Consider the following 22,499-nt stretch of genomic DNA (forward strand, 5'->3'; position numbering starts at 1 on the left):
CTGCAGTGTCTGCCCCGCTGCTCCCCCAGCTCTGCAGCTCTACCTGCCCCTACCTTGTGGAAGGTGTTTGCATCTGTAGTTACTGGTTTTACTTGCTTATCTCCCTAGGTTCAGCATGATGGTTTCTATTTCCTACCCCTATTTATGTTGAAATGCCGGTATTTTTGTTACAATACCCTTTTCCAGCCGTGCGGGCCGACAGCCCCCCCCACTTGGAGCTGGGTGAGGGCCCTGCGTCTTCCCTTTCGACTTTCTCTGCCCAGAAATGCGCTGACCGAAGTTAAACTTGGGTATTTTACATAAACGTCTTGCTTCCTCTCAACAAAAACGAGGCGCTGAGGGGCGGGCGGCAGCGAGGGGCTCCCCGCCGCACCCGGCGGTCCCTCCCGCCCCGGAGCCGCCGCGTTGGCGGCCGCTTTCCCGGCAGCCGCGGGCGGCCCTGCCCGAGGGGCTCCCGCTCCCGGGGGCTCCCGCTCCCGGGGAAGGCGGCGGGAGCGGCCCCGGCCCCGCTTCCCCCTCTCTCCGGCGCCGCCATCTTGGCGGGCACGGCGGCCCTGCCGCGCGGGGCATGCCGGGAGCCGTAGTCCCCCCGCCCCGAGGCGGGCAGGGGCTGCCCCGCAGGGCACGCCGGGACTTGTAGTCGCCGCGAAAGAGGCGGGGCTCCCAGCCGGCCCCTCTTCCTATTGGCGGAGAGCACGGAGAGGGGCGGTCCCTGATGCGCTTCGGCCGCTCTCGATTGGTTGCCTGCCCGCCCCGCCTCCGGCGCCGTGCCGTCACTTCCCCCCCGGCCGGAGCTGGCCCCGCTCATTCTCTTTAGTGTTTGCCCTGTGCCCGCCGCCTCCCTCCGCTGCCGCCCCCCGGCCCCCCGGGACCCGGCCCATGGACTGAGCCGCCCGCTGGCCCGCACCTCCAGCCGGCCCGGGAGCCGCAGCCCAGGCAGCCAGGTGAGGGGGGAGGCGGCCCGGGCTCCCCCCGGTGCCGAGGCAGCGGGGCGGGGGGTGGCGGGGCCTAGCGGGGGCCGCGCCGGGCCGTGCCGGCCGGGCTGTGGGGAGGGGACAGCCCCTGCACGGGCGGGCTCGCCCCCCCCCTGCTCTCCCGCTCGCCGCCGCTCGCCCCCCGCTCCCGCCCGGGGCTCTGCCCAGCTCCCGGGGGCCGCGGTGGGCCCGCTGGGCAGCCCCCGGCGCTGTCCCCACCGCCCGGCGGGGGCCCGGCGCGGGGGAGCGCCCGGCGCGGGGGGAGCCAAGGCAGGTCGCGGCAGGCGAGTCGCGGGGCCGTCCCTTCTGAGCCTCGATGGGGGCCGCTGGCGGGGGCAGCGCCGGCCCCTGCCTGAGCGGCCGCGGCGACCCCCCGGGCCCCTGGGGCGAGTGGCGGGGGCGGCAGGTGGCTTGGCCGGCCCTGGCGAGGGGAGTGACAGCGGCGGAGCTGGGCTCCCTGGGCGCTGTCAGACCGGGTAGCGGCGGCACCGGGCACCCCGAGTGCGCCAGGCAGGGATGTTGGCGGTCCTGCTCTGCTTTAAAATCCCCGTTTCGTTTTGAAGGGGGACAGTGGTGGCTGTGGGCCCCCCAGGAACGGGGGGATGGTGGTAGCACAACTGGTTCAGGCTCTCTGAACCTGCTGGAGGAAGGGGCTGCAACCATCTAGCTTCTCCAGATTGCCTAGAGTGGGTGACAACACTCCCAGACTTCTGCAAAGTCTCAGGGGCACATGATCTCAGTAGCAGAACTCCCAAGACTGAACTAGACTTGCCTGACTGTTCTGATAAAAGGTGTAGATATGGTGACAGCAGCAGGAGACGCCCCCAGTCTTCTCCTTGTAGAGATTACAGTGCAAACACCGAGACAGCTGGTATTAGCAGCATTAGCTTTCCTCCTGAACACTGGCATCATCCCACTTTCTCCTCATTGCCCACTGGGTTTGGCAGCCATCACTGCACCAGCTTCACATGTCACTGTTGTTTGATCACAACACTAGGTTTTCAGGACGTGTAACAGCAACAAGTACCTTTTAAATCTTTACACTGCTTATGTGTGTCCTAGAGGTTATACCAGGTTTGGTTTGTTGGGATTGTCCATCTAGGTGGTACTACAGCTAGGCATGTTGACAGCCTTTTTTCTGATTTATTCACCTATTGGGTATTTTTGTCATTGCTTTTCTGGAAGATTTAAGGCAAACCTGGAGGAAGATCATTTGGAAAGTACATGAAGGCTAGGTGTATATATACAGCTGTGAAATAAAATACCTGAATGAAGTCCTTTGTCTGCTTTTGGAATAGTATATTTATAAAATCTATCTTCTAACTAGAACATTCAAGTGTATTATGTACTTCCCTTGCTCAAACTGGCAGAAATGTATTTTTATTTAGTATTAATGAACATAAAAGCTTGAGTTTTAATGATGCAGCTACAGCTGTGATGTACTAAAGTGATCTCTGATTTGCCTGTTGATCATCTCAGAAATGCAACAAATTTGTGTATTCAAACTTTCATGGAGTTGTTCGCTGGATGTCTGTCACATCTTGGCGAAAATTTAAAGAGCCCCTAGGTTGAATTTTTTACTATGTTTTCTGATGTTGCATCAGAATCTCCTTTCAAAACTCTCCCTAAAGGATGTATGCAAGATACAATTAGTTTTTAATTATTTTAAGCAGCCACTCTTTCTTTCTTTGAAATTCTTTTGTAAAATCATTAATCGCTTTTTCCACTCTCACTATCATCAGCCAAAGTATTCAGTTCTTCGTGGCAAAATTAAAGTACTTATAGATGGAAATAAATCTGAGGTGATGTAACTGTACAAAGTCAGAGCAAAACTGAAAGCTGCTCTATGTTTTTCAGGCCTTGCTGAAGAACATCAGCTTTATTCTGAGGGCCTAGGAACTTCTAAAAAATAATTGTTTTGCCTAGGATCCTTGCTGAAGGGTTGATGACTTTATTAGAGGTTTTTAAGATGCAGCTGAACAATAGAGGAGATCTGTGCAGTGATTGTCCTGTAACTGCACTTGATATCAGTGGGCTTTTCTGACTGTTCTACTGCAGGAACAATAAGTCATTAAATATTTTGTTGCAGCACTAATTCAGCCAGAAGTGGTTAAATGTTCATCTTTATTCATGATTGACTTACCACTTTCTGGTTTTTGATTTTGCATTTTGTTTGGAACTGTCTGGTTTCTGTGTACATCTGCTACTTCCCTCCTTTCCTTCAGATTTTACTTTCAAATTTTAGCTTTTCATCACCTATTCTCTTATTAATAATCCATGTCTTAACTTCCAAATAAATTTTCTTAAAATTTAGTGTCGATACCCTTGCAAATTCATCGTACTCGAAAAGAGCATAATATTTTTTCTGCAGTGAATATTGCCTTTGAGATGTACCTTGCCTTGCCTAAATTTTATAGAAAAAGATTTATCTGAGATGAGAACATTGTTCAGCTGGTGTTTTGCATTTTGTGTAAATAGCCTTAAGTCTGTATGATTTGTAGTTTGTTGGGTTTTTTTTGGTTGGTTGTGAATATTTAGAGTTTTCAATTGTAAATAGTTAGATTTTGTGCTTAAACACTGTTGCAGAAGACAAACACTTTAGAATTTTATGCTATATATTACAAAGCTACATTGATGTAGGTTTTTCAATGCTGTGTTTTGAAATGAACCATCTCAACTAACCTCTTAGGATTTGTGGAAATGTGTTCTTCATGCTCCAAAATGGTCAAGTGTGGGACAAAAAAGACTCAGCCACCACATTTGAGTTCTTTAAAACCTCTTTAAAAAACTGCAGGAGAGAGGGAACCTTCCCAACCAGTGCTGTCTAGGAAACGAATGTGCTGTGATATTTCCCAGTCCACAAACAACAGGTGGAAGTGAAGTTGAGCAGTGGGTCTGTCTTTGATGTGCCCAGAACTTCTGGTCAGAGCTGGGGGGATTGGCCTCCTCTGCCCACCCAGCTCAGCAGGTTGTGTCTGAGCAGCAGGTAATGCTGCGTTTTTCCCCAGATGAGGGTTGGTTGACATTGTGTGGTGACAGAGCTATGGGCATGTCAAAGCACAGGTGAGAGAGGGGCTGGTGAGTAAAGGTGGTGTGTCCCACAGGTGGTTCAGTTCTGCCTCACCCCCTCCTTGGGTACCTACATCACTTTGCAGGGACAGGACTTGGGGTTTGACTTGTAGTTGTCCACCTGTGAAACAGGGATAAATGGAACTTTCCTGCCTTGAAAACGGTTTGTTATTGATGAGGAACAATTCATCCTCCTTGCTTTGTGACTGAAGGGTCAGTAACTTCAGATGTGTCTGCTTTTTAGAAAAAAATTCATGCTTAATTTTAAGTCCTCCTTTCCTCTTGTTCAAACTTTTTCTTGGCTATTGTTTATAAAATGCTTTTTAGTTGGCGATGTCAAGAATTCCTTGTAACTTGAATCTTGATGGTTTTATTTGGTGTCTGTTCTGTTTCTCATCCTGCTCTGTTCTTGTTCTCTAAAAAGCCCTCCCTGCCTGGTGCTGGTGGGTCATGAATGAAGGAAGAGGAAGTTTTAATGGGGTACATGTGCAAGTTCCTAACAAGCAGCATAAGGAGAGTGTTACAACTACCAGCTTTCCCAATGTGCACATCCTAAGGATAGGACACCTTTCCATATTCTGGTCCTGACAACGAACAAACATGATTTCTTTGGGGATTTATTATCTCGTATTCTCAAGTGGTTTGTCAAAGTTCAGAGCAAGTCTGCAGTAGGAGCAATGTGAGATCCCCCTTTTTGCCAAAACTGCTGTTTGACAAGGCCAGTGTCTTCCTCTGATAATGTGCTGGTACAGTCCAGGTGTGTTCACAGTCAGGGAGTCTGGGCTGGGAGGGACTTGAGGGAGAGAATGAGTCCATCCCACTGTGAGGCTGGGTGTGCCAGCTTCATTCTAAATGGATGTTTATCAATTCCTTCAAGTTTGCCAATGATGAAGTTACCTCTGTCACCCACAGCACTATAGTTCATTCCAGCCGTTACTATCAGAAAGTTTTGATGCATTTTTAAGCCTCTTGCCTCTAGTTCTTTCACTGTAAGCATGAAGAACGGATTATTCTTTTCCACTCCAGAAACCTTTTATGCAGTTGAAGACTACTGGTTGTCAAGCCCCAGCCAGCCCTCTCCCCTTCAGTGTATACAAGCCCAAATTCTCTACTGTGTTTTCTCATAGGCTGTATGTTTCTAAAGCTGAGTGGTTTGTGCTTCTCCTGCTATGCTCTTGATGACTGGATCCACATCTGTCTTGAAGCTTGGCACCCGTGTGTGGATGCAGTACTCCAGCTGAGGGCTCAGCACCATGGAGTACAGTGTTTGAAGCACTGCTGCAGGTCTCTCTCAGGCTGTTTTTCCATTTCCATCCAGAATGATAATTGCTTTTTCTAAAAGAGTCTTTCAGCATTGGCTTCTGTTAGGTAATGGGGTTATGTTGGTTGTAACTCTTCTCCCACTCTGCTGGTGTCAGTTGGTGGTATTTCTGTCCTGTGTTTGATCAGTAGACAGTGCCTTGCCAGAACCTTGCACTTGTCCCTGCTGAGATCAAGTAATTTGTTTGTGAGCCTGGTTAGACCACCAGAGATGACTGGAGAAAAATCAGTTATCTTCATACACCTTGGTTTTGATCCTGTCTTGGGAGTATTACCCACTTCCTTCTTTTCCAGGTGCTTAGTTAAGCCTCCAGAAAAACTTTGAGATGAAAACTTGAACTGATAGGCCTGTAATCCTCTTGTCTCCCTCCTTCCTCTCCAGTTAAAAAAATGGGCACATTTTCAGGCTCTGTATCCTCATCTGTTCTGCAGGATTCCTCCAAGATAACTGGTTAGAGTTCTGAGATGAATTGTAGGGTTTTGAGGTGGCAATCTGAAGTAAATTCAAGAGCTTTATTTATGCCCTCTTTAACCTTAATCAAGATTGAGATCTTACCCATTTTGTTGTTGGTACTCATGTTGCCAGCATCTGCATGCACTTGGCTTTAGTCATGGAAAAGGAGGATTAAACACTTTGTGCTATATTTGTAAGCAGAATAAAATACATTTTGATTTCCATTTAGAGCAGTCCATGCAGTGACAGGTTTCATATTCAGTACTGAAATAATTTTACTCTAAAATTGTTTTAGCTAGGTTGAATTTTTTTGTATACCTATTTATAAATGAAGTAATTAGACTGGAAATGTAGCCAAAAGGTACAATTTCTATTGGTTTTTTTGCAGTTAGTGGCTGCCAGAGTTTCTCAGGTTAATGGCTTGGTTTTGGTTTGGCTTCATGAATTAAGGTCTGGGTCTGATTTCAGTAGCTGATCTTTAGGGCTGTTACAAAGTTCAGCTTCTACAGAACTGGCCTTCCTACAGAAAGAAAATTTGCAAGGGACTGTTAATAGTCCTGCAGAGAGCACTATGGTGAGATTCCACCATTTGTGTAAGAAAAATCACTAGGAAAGAGCAAGGAAAGAAGATTCTTGGATCAGGTTAGAATTTCTGCTTGGAGAAAAGCAGCTCTATTGAGCAGTCTGTTGGTGAGAACTTAATGGTCACACAAATTCTTGTCCTCCAAATAGATGAGGCAAATTCAGTGTAGTGGGAAAACATCTATTGCAGAAGATCTTTTTGTAGCTTTAGGAAGCAAAATGCTAACTTTCTGTTTTTCCTCTTAGGCTTTCTCCATCATAAATACCCTATACAGAACTAAATTCAAATCTTCACTCTCTGGATCTCCTAAAGGTACAGGAAACTTACTTAAAACATTTAAGTTTCTTACCTTTTATTTGTATCATATTAAAGAAACCACAAGTTGTGGTAAAAAATCATTATCCACAGAAGTGTCTGGTTTTTATTTGATCCTCTGGCTTCCATCTACAACACCTTTGAGAATTATAACACCAAAAAAGCCCCAAGAGAACTTTTATCTGAAAATGCTACATTCTTTATTTTATATAGGAAGATTTTAATGTATTTAACTGAGACTATGTTAACATCTTTGTGCATTTCTTTGCTTGCCTTTTGGTCACCTTAGTGACTTTTGAACTTTGTAATTTAATGTATTCAAAATTTCTTGGAATATTGCAAGCATTGATACACCAAAAGGAAATAAGAATCTAAAAATTGGAGTGGGGAACAGTGCTCTGTCATCTGAAAACCCACATCTCAAAGCTCATTGTTGTCCATTGAATTGTTTGATGGCAGTTGTCATCAAGATAATATTCTAGTGCTACACTGTCTCAATCAAATTTGAAATATTAATGTCTGAGTTAGGGAAAAGTAAGTGTGGAAGGGAGCAAGTTATGGCATTAGCTGCTGGCTAAGATGGTATGAGTAAAACATTGGCTCGTTCATCTGTTTTTCAGTGTTTGTGGGTGGTTTCAAGTTCTAGCAATGTCTAGAGTATTGTGTAGGGGTCAGTTATTTGTACTGCTGTTTGTCTTGGAAAGTTTGAAATAGCTAACCCCTGATGACATGGAATAATCACCTGGAATACTGACATCTCTGTTTCTCTGCCCACTGAAACAGCCTTTGGAATTTGTTAGCCTCAGCTTTCTAGATGATGGTGCTTTTTCTTGGATAGTTAGGATTTTGTCAGCCTGTTATTGGGTAGAGGACATACTACTTTGTAAAAGCACTGTAAACCCTTTTGTAATGCCCAAATAAGCATTAAATGTGCAATAGTGGACAGTGAGTTCTTATACCCTAGTGAAATACTTAACACGAATCAACTACAGTATCATAAACTACAGAGGTAGCTGAAAAACTACAAACAAATTCCCACTTTGCTTTGTCAGACTGTTCATTGAAATGGCTTTTCAAAGTATGAGCTAAATGTTTTTAAAAAGAAAAGATATAATTGTATACATCAGCTTGTGCGGTATAATCTTGTAAGTTACTACCTAGTGTCTAACATTATCCAAAACTTGTAAAGTGGAATTTCAACAATTCACAAGTTATTTTAATGCCTACTTTGCTTTGGTTCTGCCTGAATTCAATCTAATGAGCTCTGAAATGTTCCAACTTGGTGATAACCTACTGGATGTAGATTAAACTTTTGATCTGGATATAAACACATGATACTGGTGTATTGGTGAAGGAGAGAGAAATACAATGAGGATGTAGCAATTTATGTAGAAACAAGCATTATATTAACTTAGGATAAAAATTACTCATTAATTGGAAGAGTTTTATTTTCATTGCAATTCAGTTCTCTTCCTGGTAATAAATTTCTATTCAGCTAGGGCAAAGACTGGCATGCCCAGGTATTCAGCCATGTGAATGTCTTGGGGATAACCCTGGAGCAGCAGGGTGTTCTGCAGGTTTCAGATTTCTGTTTCAGGATGCAGCTTATTGATTCCTTAACATTTCTTTTGATTGGGCATTGCAGCTTTTCCTTCTTCCACCTTTAGAAACAGTCATGAAAAGAGCAATCACATGATCCTGTTGAGTACATTTTTTATTTCTTGCTAAATTAATGGCTCCAGAGGCCAGGTATTTGTATGGTAATTCTGTCATCAAATCATGGCTACACTTGTAATTGCAAAGGATTTTGCACGGAAGGTGGGTGGGGTTGTCATCATCTTACAGCTGCATAAAGTGAGCTTGCTTAAAGTCTCAATAGTTGATTTCTTGTGAGGCTGGAAGTCTGTTGCCTTCCAAAAAGGTACATAAAGGCTGAATTCTTCCAGTTACTTGAAAGGTTGGGGGAGGGTGTGTGGTGAATTCCAGCGAGGTGTGTTTCCAGCACTTCCCTAGGTCCTTTAAGATGTGACTGAGCTGCTGAAGGAGTTGGGCAGTTGGTCTCTGTGCTGAGAATAAGCTGGTTCTGTGTGATGGATGTGTCTGCAGCTTTTTTTTTTTTTTGTCTGGTTGTGGAATATGCACAGCTGAGTTCTATTCAAAATTGGGTTGGTTTCCAAAACCTTATTGTTTCAAGCATTAGGATGTGACCTCAAGTCTCCACAGATTTTTGTGAATAATAGCTGAATTGTCTTTCCTGAATGTTATTCTAACCAGAGGTGTTTGAAGAAAAGCTTTTTCAACTGAACATTGATAGTTGTAACTCTTGATGGAGAGAGATCTGAGTAGAGAGGAGGCTGAGCTGCACTGCTGTGAGACTCTGTAGTCGTTACTCTGCTGTAAATGTAGAAAGTGAACTAATAATATCCTTGTCAGGGACTTTCCTTCTTGGGGGGAAAAAATAAAAAATTGCAAGGAATATACTGTTCTTCTTTGCATTTGTGTGGATGGTTGACTAGAAAACCACTTCAATACGTGTATTCTAGAGCTGAAATTTTATGTTCCCTAAGACCAGGTGATGGCAAATAAATGAAGGGTAGCTCCTCACTCTAAAAGAACTTTTCTTTTAGGCAGAGTTTTCTGAGGTGAATTTCAGACTTCCTGATACTGACTTCAAAATCGAAAAATTCAGAGTCTTCTGTTAAAAATGTGTGAATTAGAAACTGTTTAACTTCAGTTACTTTGAAGGGCATTGAACTTCAGCAGGAGAGTAAGCTGCTTTTATTGCACTGCAGGAATTTATAGTCTTTTCCAGGCATTTATTATTGTTTTATTATGTTTGAAAATTTTCAGTGTTTCTAGTGATGTTCCTGGGAATGAAACTTAGTTATTATTAAGTTATTACCCTTCAGTCTTATTCTACATACTTTTCATCTCTGCCTAACAATTTCTTGAAACTCCTTTAGGTAAATGCCCTAATACTGCAAATGTAGTAGTCAAATACATATGTTTTGAGTATAGTCTTACATAAAAAGTCTTCCAAACTGATTTTGCTGTCTAGTAAAAAATAATCGTCCAGCCAGTAGTATGATCAGCCTGACGTGTTTATGATGTTTTTTCAAAGTAAAAAATACACCAGATGATAGATTAGTTGGTGTGTCTGTTGTTTCCCAGTAGCTTCTTCCCTCTTATTTTCTAAATTAAAAAAGAAATCTTCGGGTCCATAAATGTCTTAACCTAAGTTCCTCCTCCTAGGTTTGTTTTATTAGTAAGTGGCTAAAAACTTCACTCTGACTCATTGCTGCTTCCCTTACACTGTGAAGTCCATTCACAGGTTCAGCATTTAAAGCTTGGAGAGCACTGGTGGAGTTGTGTTGCCACTAATAGCTCCCTGGTGGTATCTGGAACAGTAATTTCTCTTCATATATTAATTATTGAAGAACCGTCGTGCTGCCCTAATAAAATCTGTAGGTGACCAGTGTCTGTGTGCATGCCTCTGTGTGTAAAATGTATTAACTTGGCTGTGAAATTTATTTTTAATAAATGCATTGATGCGGGGTTCGTAAGAGGATATGGGCAGCTGAGCTCTGGCAGCAATGATAGCCTTCAAACTGGCAACCTGTTAGTGTATATTTAGGTTTAACTGTCTGAGCATGAAGATACTGTTGCATCCATGTGTAAGAGCAATCTAATATTAATTTGCTGGTGGAGGAAAAGACCTATCCCAGAACTTCACATTGACTGGTGCAGGTTCATCGCTTGAAGTGTTTTATCCTGAAATGAACATAGGTGCCCATGAGCACTTTCAGTACTTGCTTACAGTGTTGCAAGGCCAATTAACTCTGATATTGATTCTTGAGCTGTGACTGAGACATGTTCTGCCTTCAATGGAAGGAACCTTCAAAACACATGGAGCTTATAAAGTTTATGAACTCTGACACTTTCCCTTTTCCCAGCTGTAGCTACTTCGCCATTTTCTGCTGGATACCAGTTGTGTTCCCATAATAAATGGCTAGGCATCCTTCTTGATGACCTTGGGGGGAGAGGTATATGATTATAATAAAGGGTGCATGATCTAAATAGCTGTTTTGTAAAGACTGCATTTATTACTTGCCCTTACAAGTTAAAAACTTGAGCTGCAAGTGGTAGAATGCACAAAATGTAATCTGTCATGAGAGTTGCTCTTTGTTTAGTGTATAAGCAGTGGCTATCAGTTTAAGTAACTGGATTTGCTTTGTAAGTGGATTCAGTGATGGAGAAAACAGATGGGTAGTTGATCTGAAATGAGCAAGCATAAATAAAGCTTCTGTGCTACTTCCTTTTATAAAATAAAGAAATGTGGAACTTGAGTGATAGGGCACAGAGATTGAAATGAGCTGTTAAACTGGGTGTCTAAGTGACCTATTGCATACAAAATGGAAACAATGGATGTTTGACTGATTGCTTTTTTCCCCTTTTGCCCTCTTTGCTAATGGACTTTTGCTAATAATTTCAATAGATTGTTAATATTTTCTTTGTCTTTACATTTTAGGTCAGCAATTTGGCTTCATCGCAGTGAGTCTGCCTGCATTCAAAGCTGTTTACCTACAGTAATTTGCTCTGGTTGGAAGTGAACATGTCTCAAGTTCAAATTCAGAATCCTGCTGCCATTGCAGGGAGCCAAATATTGAATAAAAACCCATCTCTTTCACAGCCTTTGAGTATTCCTTCTACTACTAGTTCTTTGCCCTCTGAAAATGCAGGTAGACCTATCCAAAACTCTGCTTTACCCTCTGCATCAGTTACATCCACCAATGCAGCTGCAGGTAAGATTGTCTATTAGTAAGTGTATATATTCTTAGTCTTTGTAGTTTGGCATGAGATATTCCTGATTTCTTGCACCTACAAGTACTTGAACATCTATCCAGCTACAGTAGCCTGTAATGCTTTCTCCCTGTTTAGTGAAATCTGTTGGAGACAGATAGAAGCATAATTTTCTGTGAAGTTCTAATAATTAATGGAAATGTTTGTAGTAGTAAAGAAGATTTAAAATTTTATAATATTGAATTTTTAAAACATTTTTATCCATCTTTTCTACTAGTAGCTTGTTTTAATATAAATAATGTGTTATTTGAAATAGTTTGTTTAGTTCTGTTATCTTCAGTTGTTTTAGGACTAGTTTAATGATAAATGTATTGTGCTAATACAATATAATAGAGTGAATAGAAGGTATTAAATAAAAAATAAGTAGGGAAAAATAGAAGAAAAACAAATTAGCTGACTTTTTGAAATTATTCAAAGCATGATGATTACTCAGAAGATTTGGTCCTTGAGATGCAAGCTAAATGCAGGAGTCTGCTAACTTCATGCCTCTGGCTTGCATTAAAGCAGTACATTTAATGCTGCTGTCTTTTAGGCATGCACATTGCTTGGAAATGCCAAAGTTCAGTAGATTGTTGCCAGTTTGGCTAATGAGCAGAGCTGTCTATTCCAGCAGATCTTTTCTGAGGTGTATTGCAGACAAATAAATGCTAAGAAAATGAGATTTATTATTTTTTAAATGAAAATTGGTAGTAGAATTCATCACTGCCTGACCATGTGTCTGATTTTGTGTGATCATTCAGCTCCTTCCAACATGGCAAACCCCAAAGAGAAAACCCCCATGTGTCTTGTGAATGAGTTAGCCCGTTTCAACAAGATTCAGCCTGAGTATAAGCTTTTGAGTGAGCAAGGTCCAGCTCATTCTAAGGTAAATATTCACATATGTTTCTTATTGCTGCTGTTCATGCTTTTTTGCTTTCATAAGTTGTACATTATAGGAATTGCCTTGGAATTGAATGATATTAAGAACTAAAATCTCTTGTCCAAAATCTATTGTTAGCTTCACTGTGCAAAGGAGGCAGGGTTTGCATTTATAAAAAGTATTGGAATAACATTCAGAGCATCTGTTCACTTGTGTTCTCATTATGATTGAAATTAAAACTTCATTTAATTACCAGGGAGACCCTGGCTTGCTGTTGTCTGATTAATTTGTGAAAATTTAGGGCAATATAGATCCTTCCTTATCCCACATACTTAAAAGTGCCACAGAGCTTTGCTCTATAATCAGATAGACTTGTGATCACCTGTGGGCATGTAGAAGCTTTTATGGTGCAACGTGAACTTATCTTTATTCAAACCACTGAAAAATATAACACCCCCCCACAGTATTAAAGCAAAAATTTAGCTACGTGGAACAAAAAAGTCTGAATTTCAATGTTGCTGTTCAGAGTAATGTTGGCCTAGCAGGTGTCCATGTCACCTCTGCACACTGTGTCTGTTGGTTTTTAGCCTGTGTGATCTCATGCAGTCATGCAGTTATTGGCTTCAATGACTGGGAAATTTTCAGTGCAGTAACCAGGGAAATCCTGTCAGTGTCCAAAGTGTTTCCAGGATATAGCTGACGAGGTAGTTGAGGAAAGCTTTGATGACTGTGTTCTCAGCTTTTGCATTGCTCAAAAGACTTGTTTTCTGTAAGGGGGTCTAATAAATTATGTGAATTCTGAAGCAGCTGGTAGTAAAATTTGTATTTATTTTTTTTATTTTTGAGGTGTTTACAGTGCAACTCACTCTTGGGGACCAGCACTGGGAAGCTGAAGGAACTAGTATTAAAAAAGCGCAACACGCGGCAGCTGCCAAAGCTTTGGAAGGGACAAAATTCCCGAAGCCTACGGCTCGTCCATCTCGTAGTGAAGGCAAGAATCCAGGTATATGCCACAACAAACTGAGTTTTAAAAGATAATCATAAAATACACCTTTCTGGGTTTGCTATGTCTTTGAAAGTTGCATAATGGTGAATAAAATTGGTCATTCTGCATATTTAACAAAGGCAGTTGTTAGGTTTCCAGAGAACGTCATGTTAGGTTTTGGGAGAATGTCATTTATCTTTCATGGTGACATTAAAAGGAAAGTAAGTCATTGTATTAACAAGTTAAAGTACAGGGTTTTTTCCACCCAGCCACTGAGGGTTGAAGAACCCACTGCTTAACTGGTTTTTTTGTTGTAACACTTGGTGGAATTCTGGAAAAGATGTTTATCCTACTCTTAAAAAAAAACCAAACAAACAACACAAAATAAAAATATTAATTAAAAAACAAACAAAACCCAATCAAACAATGAGGAGTTCAGTCACAGCAGAGAATAATCTTTTGCATGGGCAGATGAATGTGTTTGGTAATTCTGACAGAATAATACAAAAGCTTGACCATAAAGATTTTTTTTTTTATGTGAGTTTAAAAAAAAAAACCCAAAGCTATTAAATTTGTGTTGATGGATTGTATCAGGGCTGTGGGATTTGTGTCACTTGTACTTCTTTAAAGAGGAGCAGATGTTTATTAGTATAAAAGCATGTAAGGTGTAGTTAGCTGTGTTTAGGTAACATTTACTAAGATTGCTTTTAAGTTAAATTTAAAATGTGATTGTTTTGCATTTACTCTCAGCCAGTGGAATGCAAAGCTACTGGGATAGTATGTTCAGCAAAGGCTTAAACTTGTCTTCTGTGCCAGTTGTATTCTGATATCACCTGAATTCCTTCTTTAGAAACACTTCACACAGTAAACACTGAAGCCAGCAGTTACTTATTTTTCTGTGAATCTGCTCTGTAATTCCATTTGCTTTTGACAATTACCTTATAACAAAACATTGTACCTGGAGTACATGCTAATTTTTGAGACAGTGAGACCTGTGACTGGAAAAAAATGACCATTTACATGGCTGTTCTTTCTCAAACAAGAGCAGTCAGGGAGTCAATACTTCATCCCCAGTGTCTGCACTGAGAGAAATGTTTATAGCCCTCAGGAGCAATATACCTTCCTTTTGAAAAGGCCACTTGCAATTGGAGAGTCATAAAAACCCTTCTTAGGTCATGAGTACAAAGAGAAACACTTGATCATTTTCAGTAAACAACAGAAATGGAAGATACATAGCATGTCTGTTAATTTAATATTAAAGTGTGTTTTTGAGGAAGAGAAATTTGTGTTCTGCAGACCACATTGCTAGATAAGCTGTAAAAATCAATCAATTGGTAGCTTCACAGGTTTAAAGGAAAATTAAATGAAAAGCCCCTAGCAAGTTCACTTTTTTGTAACAGGATTTGTCACAACTCTGCTAGGCTGCTTTTTAATTTAATTTAATATGCACCACATAAGACTTATTTTCTTTGTGTTCATTAGCATTTCTGTTTGGAATTCATTAATTTAGGGTACTGCATAGGGCAAAACTTGAACTCATTTTTCCCTGTTTGAGACAGCATGAGAGTTTAGGTTGGTTTGGTCCCTGGTGGCAGTTGGACAACTTTCTCTATATTCCTTTTTATTTAGACAGTGTAACCCCCACAGTGGAGTTAAATGCACTTTGCATGAAGTTGGGAAAGAAACCTATGTACAAACCTATTGATCCTTATACAGGGATGAGATCCACTTACAACTATACAATGAGAGGTGGCACTTATCCTCCACGGTATGTATTGTTTAATTTCTTGGCTTTGCAGTCTCATATCTTTGAACTTCTGCTCTCTTTGACCCAGTGCTTTGATGCTGTCTTCAGAAAACAGCTAAAAATACAGCATCATTTAAAGGGATATCCAGCTTGAAACATGGCCAGCTTGTGAAGCAGAAGGTTTTGATAAGTCCACCCCATCAGTATCTGTCATTTGTCCTATTTAAGGGCTGGGTTTGTTTTTACTTAAGAGGAGAAGGGAAAGGGAGGAAAAAGGGAACTGAACCAAATGCTGGAGTGTGTTTGAGGACTCTCAGATGTAGCCAGCTTCATAAAGTGAATAGCTAGATATTTCTTGCATTTTCTTTCTGTGTAAAAGCAGAAGTGAAGAAAACAGTTTGATGCTTTTTCTAAAACTATTTCAATTATAACTTCAGCGTAAAAAATTTTACATGGGCATAGGAGTGACCTGCCCTAGATTTTGTGTTGGTCCTGCTCTGGCAGGGGGGCTGGATTTGATGATCTGCAGAGGTCCTTTCCAACCCATAACATTCTGTGAGTCTGAATTGGGAATCCCAAACTTACTGGACTGCTGACTCTAAACCATAGTTACATTGCCTTTCTCTGCTCTGGTTGGTTACAGACGTGTTCCTACTGTAAAACAAGAACTGTTGATACTGTTTCAAAGGTCTCTCTCTAAAAACATTGATCTTAAATAAAAAGTTGGCTTTTTAATACTAGTGCTTCAGTGCTAGAGTTGTGGTTACTGATATCCAAGAGATTCATCTACATTTAACTTACATTTCTGTTTACTTTGTAGGCCAAACTATTTGCTTAATTAAATCTCTGTCTGTGCAGGTACTTTTACCCATTTCCTGTTGGGCCCTTACTGTATCAAGTTGAGCTTTCAATTGGAGGGCAGCAGTTTCATGGGAAAGGACGAACAAGACAAGCTGCTAAGCATGATGCAGCTGCTAAAGCACTGAAAGTTCTGCAGAATGAGCCCTTGCCTGAGAAACCAGAGGTGGGAATTAATCTTAGTGTTCTAAGCTTAAATTGCTAAGATCAACTGAGCTATTGTAGTTTTTTTTCCTAATTGAGAGGATGATGACAGTTGTGAAATTTCATTCTCTGTAGTAGTGCTGACCTACTTGTGTCAATAGAAATACTTTGATTTAAAACCATAAATTTCTATGGAACTAAAGTTTTCCAAATGAAGTTATATTAATTCTTTTGCTGTCATATTTTTCCACAGCAATGCTATAGACCTCTGTCAGATATGAGCACTGGAAGCATAGATAGGAACTAATATCTTATCAGGTACAGATCATATACAAACTTCTGAAGAAGTGTGTAACTGGGGTGATTGCATTCTAGTATGGGCAATGTAGAAATCAGACATGGATTTGCTTCCTGGGCAAAAATCCTACATTATTTTGAAAAGAACCATGGGAGTTCTAGAAAAGCAAGAAGTTCATGGAAGTAGTAAACTCGTACACACATTTTGATATGAATATAAGAAGCAAATTTTTATCCCTCCATATATTTATGGCTGCCCAGCACTTTCCATTCCAAGACCCTGTTAATAGGTTTTTTCATGCTCTTTTGTTAAGTTGCTTTAGGCAGTAGGTCTCATTGTTTGCACATGAGTTACTCATAGCTCCTGGGGCTGGCTGACTGCATGCACCCTCTGTGGCTGACTGCTTTGGCCAAAGACTATGGCAAAGGGTGTATTTAATCTTTGATTTAGGGACTCATTGTGCCTGTCTGAGTTATGAGAGCTTGATGTTAGAACTAAGAGCAAGGGATCTGTTGATGTCCACACTGGCATCTTGATCATGTTGAGGAGGTAGCTGTGCAATGCAAACCTGGAAGGACCTAGCCAGAGAGGTGAGGAACAGAATGAGGAGGTTAGACTGATAATTTACAGTCTGGGGAGCATGAGAACTTGCTGGGTTCAGAGTCTGGCTATGTACTGAGAAAAAAAAGAAAATGAAGAAATGGGCAAGAAAGTAACAAATGGTTTCAGGCTGGGGGGGAAATAAAAAAGATGGAAACTACCAGAAATGGCAGAGTAAGAGGACTGAGGAAGTGTGGTGTGAAGCTGAGGGACATTGAATTAAAACTTCTGAGTGTGTTTGTGGGATAGAGCACTGCCCAGATAATTGGGCAAGAACGGTGGATCTGATGGTTCAGGGAAGAGGCCTTGGAGGTGCTGATGGTAGTAGTTCAGGTAACAGAAAGCTCTCCTGGAGGAATGTATATTATTGAATGATGGAGGCTACTAAGAGTCAAGGGATTACAGATGCTATTGGGGAGAGGAGAGTGATGCTGAGAATAGAGACAGAAAGAGTGGAGATGAGTTCTGCACTGAAATCTAGAACTGGTGGTAGGTGGAGTGTGGTCAGGGACAGGCTGGAGGTCTTCACACAGGAGGGGTCAGGCCTGAGGGGGATGTTCCCCTTCAGTGCATGGAATTCCTGAAATTTCCCAAATTCCTGAGTATTGTTGTTCTGTGTCAGTGATGCATAACATCCTCTTTTTGAGCTCAGCCTTGGAAAAGATAACCTACTGTCATCAGCATTTTCCACCTCAGGTAGCAAAGTTTTGTGCTGGACCCAACTCTGGTCCAACTCTGCAGAAAATAATAGGATCACATGTAACTGAATTCCTTTCTGTTCACTTCTTTAGAAATGCTTCTGTACAAGTGACTTTCTGAATATTTGTAGAGTTGTGCTTGAAGTTGAGTAATGTGAGGTCTTCAGAACAAACACTGCAGGTGTCTTGACATGACCACATAGCCTTTTCTAGAGGATGTCTTAGTATAAGGGGTGTAGATCAAGAGGTAAAGGAAGTAAACCTATGGAGTCTCTCCTTTTTTCAGTTTTTTTAAAGACATCAGAGAAATACTATTGAGACTTATATAAGAGGTTGCAAGAAGGGAGAATTGTCTTATGAATACAACAGTTGCTGGGAGCTAAAATGCTATCTTGACCCTGCTGTACATAAACTGGGCAAGCCACTTAAACTTTTGTGAGAAACATACATTTGTCATTTTATTTTTCTATTAATGTTTGAGTTGTCTACCAAATGAACAGTAAGAAATGCAGCAATGCTTAAGGAGAGCAATCCTTGGAACAGACTACTGTTTTATAATGACTTGAATAAATCGGATCCTAATTTAAAGTTTGGTACTTAAATGCTAAATTCATTAATATCTGTGGCTTTCAAATATTGTAGTCTTAGGCATATCTGAGAGAATTGCTGCTTTTGAAACTGTTTTGCACTAGACAAGATGAAGATAAAATAAGGAAGATTTTACTGCCAAGTGAGCACTGTTCATTCTTGCATTCAGTGAGGCAAGGTCCTTGAAGGCCATGGTAGCATCAGGCCATAAGAGCTCCTGCTATAATGCATGTGTACAATGAAGGCAAAATAGGATTTCCCAAAGAGACATACTTCCTGATACTTCCTACCTGTCATTTGATGTTGCCAGTACTTTCCCTTTTAAATTTAGTTATTTTTGTGTATCCCACCCGTGTTTGCAAACGGCACATGCTTATCCTTGTACACTCGTATATTTTGGGGGGAAGTGGGGTGTGATTTGGTATTATTTTTTTTTTCATATTTGTGTATTTACATGATTTTATTATTCTATTTTCAAATTAAATATGCAGTGCTTAAAAAGAAATCAATTAATAAAAAGATTAAGTAAGACCATTTCCCACACCTTCTCAGACTGCAAATCTGGAAGCAAGTGGCAGGAAAATAATTTTATATTAGCTTTCAACTGGACAAAGCCCTGCCTGAACAATTCAATTTAATTTTAAAGTATGCTCTGCTTTGAGTTGGGAGGCTGCAGTAGGAGACCTCCAAAGGACCCTTCCAACTTAAATTAGGCTGATTGGAGTGACAACAGACTGACAAAGCTGCAGTACAGGGTTACCTTGCGTATTCAAAGACAGAGATGATAAAGCATCAATTTAAAGCCTAGAAAACAAAGAAAGCTATGCTTTCTAGCACAGGTCTCAGACAGAAAATACTTTAGTAGAAAGTTTTGCTTCTATGTTTTTTGCCTACTTACTTGGTAAATATCAGCTGCTCTTTATACCCTTAACATGGAAGAAAACAGTCAGACTTGCAGCTGTGTTGAAATCAATGTAGTTCTTATCAGCATCTCCAGAGGTTTTCATAATTTGGTTATAAGAAGCCTTTAACAAAGTACATGTTGAAAGAGTTCCTAGAAGAGGGTGAATCCCTCCCTCTTAAAGGAGTATGCTCCTTTTGCAATTTGTTTAGGAGTTTTTAATCTATCCCTTTTGTTTCCTTTTTTTGACTGCTTTTTTTTCGCTTGTTAGAGATGAATTTGAACAATTTGATGAGAGCTAAGAGTGGTAAATGCTTTTATTAATGGTCTCATTCTGATTTAGAGGTGCAGATTCCGTGGAAAGTTTAGTCTGTGCACATAAGCAAACTACTTCAGAAGCAGCCTTTATAGATCTTCTGCCTGGAGGTGTGCAGGGAAAAGGAGAAGAGCATGTGTGTGTCTGTTTCTGATTTGTAAAATAAACTGATCTAAAGTTCAAGTAGAGGCAAAAAAAATAGGTAAAATGGGTACAGCCTGTTAATTGTTATTTTGCTATTAATTTAATCTTTTTAGATAAAGGTATTGAAGAAAAGTAACTGTTTTACACTGTAAGAATAGACTATGTGAAGAATATATACCATGATATAGCAAATAATCCCATAGTATTTATTTGTATTCTCTTGAAAAGGATATTAAATGGGAAATATCTAATGCAAAAAAGAGATGTCCTGGTCACCTTCAGAAGGAAAAATGTCTGAATTTGAAAAAGTAGGATGTATCTGAAGTTACAAGAAGGGGACAAATATTTGTAATTAAAGTGATTCTGCCAATATTTTGACAGTAAGGGTAGTGACAGATCATTCATAGAGAGGTTGGTAGTGAATTTGATGTGACCCCTAAACCGTAATAAGACCTTAGCAGTTCAAATATTTCTCTGGGTATATGATGCTATTCCTTTTGAACTTAGAAATTGCATTTGAAATAGGTTTTAGAATATGATGATCAAGACTTTTTGACTCCTGTATTCAATCTTGGTTTTGCCAATTTTTACCAGCATTTACCAGCATTCTGCTGAGGTATAGTAATGGTTCCTCTAGCCTAGGTGTGGCCTCCTGGTTTCTTATGCAGTCTACTGCACGGTGCATCTACCCCTCTCCTGGGGGAGTGGTGCCACCTTGGGGGAGTGGTGCCATCCTGTGGTCTTGGTTTTTGCAGACCTGAAGACTATGTACACCTCCCTGCAGAGGCTGGAGGCTGGATGGGATTAGAAGTATCAGATGTTATCATTGTAAAAGACTCTTGGGCTTTATGTGCTCTTCTGAAATGTTTGCAACTCGAACCTGAAATACAAGGTCAACCACAAAGAACAGTGTGAAATCTGATGGGGCTGTGGGATGAGTGAAAACCACAGATTAATGTTACTAGGTTTTGTGTTTTTATTTCTGAGATAGGAAGACGCTACTTTAAATGGTGGAAAAAAATTTCCTTCATGTTTTAATCTAACTTTGGGGATCTTGCTACCATCAAAACTAGTTTTAATCAATAAGAGCTCTCTAGCCTATTTCTGCTGCTCCAATAAAATACTTAAATCATTTTTGTTACCTGATTGCATAACTAGTATTGTGGCATGATATAATTGGTGAAATTGTTGCTGTTCATCTTTATCATAATCTTTCCAATATCGCTGCTGGACACTTAGTCTTAAAATTTCTCTGTTGCTGTTACCATGCCTCTTAGTTCATGTTGATCCCAACATCAGTGAAGACATTTTTGGAAACTCGATCAAAATTTTACCTGGAGATACGTAGAAGTGCCTGTAGGTAAGCTTCACCTGGCACTGCTGTCCTCTTAGCAGGTGTAAGTTCTCAGAGATGTGCACCCTTTGATTTAAGGCAAGTTCCTGATAGTATGTTCTTCAGATGAGGAAAAACAATACCTGTAGATGAAGCACTTACAAGGGAGCATGTTAAAAGACAGGATTATGCCAGGGTCTAATTAGCCATTCTTTATTCACATTGGTCCCATTCTCAGAATCTTTATTTTTCCTGCCCTTTCTCTTATCTGATACTGTCTTAGTGCTTTTGGTACAAATGTCCAATCAGTATATGAAAATTGCATTTCATAAAGGTACTTCCATTTGGAAATCAGTTCATTTAACACTTCAGTTTGGTTTTCTATAAATAGATTTTCAAACCTATTGGCCCTAATTTCATTTGTTCTTTCCTGTAACAAGCACATGAAAATATGAAGGTTTGCTAGCTTTTACACATACACCTTAAATGAGCTGCTTAAGTTTCAGTTTTGTAGTATGTGTGCTGCATTTCTACACATTCACATAAAGTGGCAGTAAAGGTTAGACTACTTAAAATTTTGAGAGTTCAGTAAACTGGTTGGATGGATAAAATTCAATTTAATAGGATCTTTATTTTAAATAGAGTATGCTTCTTTTAGGTTAACGGAAAAGAACCAGATGATGAAAATCTCAATAAATCTGAAATAAGCCAAGTTTTTGAGATTGCACTTAAAAGGAACTTGCCTGTGAATTTTGAGGTATGTTTATTTTACAAGCTCGAGATTTGTTTTTGTTAGAATATTAAGGGTACACCTTAAGTTGAGTCTCTTCTAGATAACCCAAACAACTGACTTTTAACATGTCTTGTTAGTTGTGAACACATTTTTACCTTTGACAGTCACCCTGATTGTCTGAGTTTATATGTAGAGTGAAGAAGAAAGAAAAATCCACCTGTTCACAAATCCATGCACTAAAAGCATGACATGAGTGAACAGCTATGCTGTGGTTGTCTGTGCAATCTTTTTTCCAAGCTTTTTGGAAAGTCGATATTACAGTGAAGAAACAAAACACAACCCCACATTAATGGTTAGAACAGAGTTGAGGCAAAAAAGCATAGCTCACTCTGAAAGACATTTATGGAAGTATTTGCTTAATTAAGCACTGATGTGGACTACCCTCAGGTTGCAGAATCTCACAAATAGGTTTCTTTTCTTGCCATGAGGTGACCTCATGTGCATCTTACTTTCCTTTCCCTTTGGCCTGGCTGCTTGCTGCCTCTTTGACCCTCCTTGATCATTTTAGTTACCTTAAATCCATAGCTTCTGTAGGAGCATCTCTGTTTCACTAAAATATTAATTTATCATGCTGCTTTCCTGAGCTGGCAGAGTAACATTTAAGTCAACTCTCTGAATTATTATAGTAGGAAAATGGAATTGCGTGTAACTGAATTGCTT

General features: G+C 40.5%; 1 protein-coding gene across 8 annotated transcripts in view; it reads left to right on the forward strand.

Moving 5' to 3' along the window:
- The first annotated feature begins 803 nt into the window (after positions 1–803).
- STAU1 (staufen double-stranded RNA binding protein 1) overlaps positions 804–22,499 on the forward strand; it is a 32,193-nt gene continuing 10,497 nt past the window's right edge. For 2 of the 8 annotated variants that reach the window (XM_051632809.1, XM_051632811.1), the window contains exons 1-7: positions 804–944; positions 11,244–11,517; positions 12,316–12,440; positions 13,281–13,437; positions 15,049–15,187; positions 16,025–16,190; positions 21,705–21,803. In XM_051632809.1, coding sequence (XP_051488769.1) covers positions 11,328–11,517; positions 12,316–12,440; positions 13,281–13,437; positions 15,049–15,187; positions 16,025–16,190; positions 21,705–21,803 — 876 coding nt within the window. In that variant the 5' untranslated portion in view covers positions 804–944; positions 11,244–11,327. Of the gene's footprint in view, positions 945–6,645; positions 6,713–11,243; positions 11,518–12,315; positions 12,441–13,280; positions 13,438–15,048; positions 15,188–16,024; positions 16,191–21,704; positions 21,804–22,499 lie in introns of those variants that run through there. The other 6 variants (XM_051632810.1, XM_051632813.1, XM_051632814.1 and 3 more) reach the window with 3 other exon arrangements.

The sequence above is a fragment of the Apus apus genome, chromosome 15 (genome assembly GCF_020740795.1).
Source record: "Apus apus isolate bApuApu2 chromosome 15, bApuApu2.pri.cur, whole genome shotgun sequence".
NCBI classification, from domain to species: Eukaryota; Metazoa; Chordata; class Aves; order Apodiformes; family Apodidae; genus Apus; species Apus apus.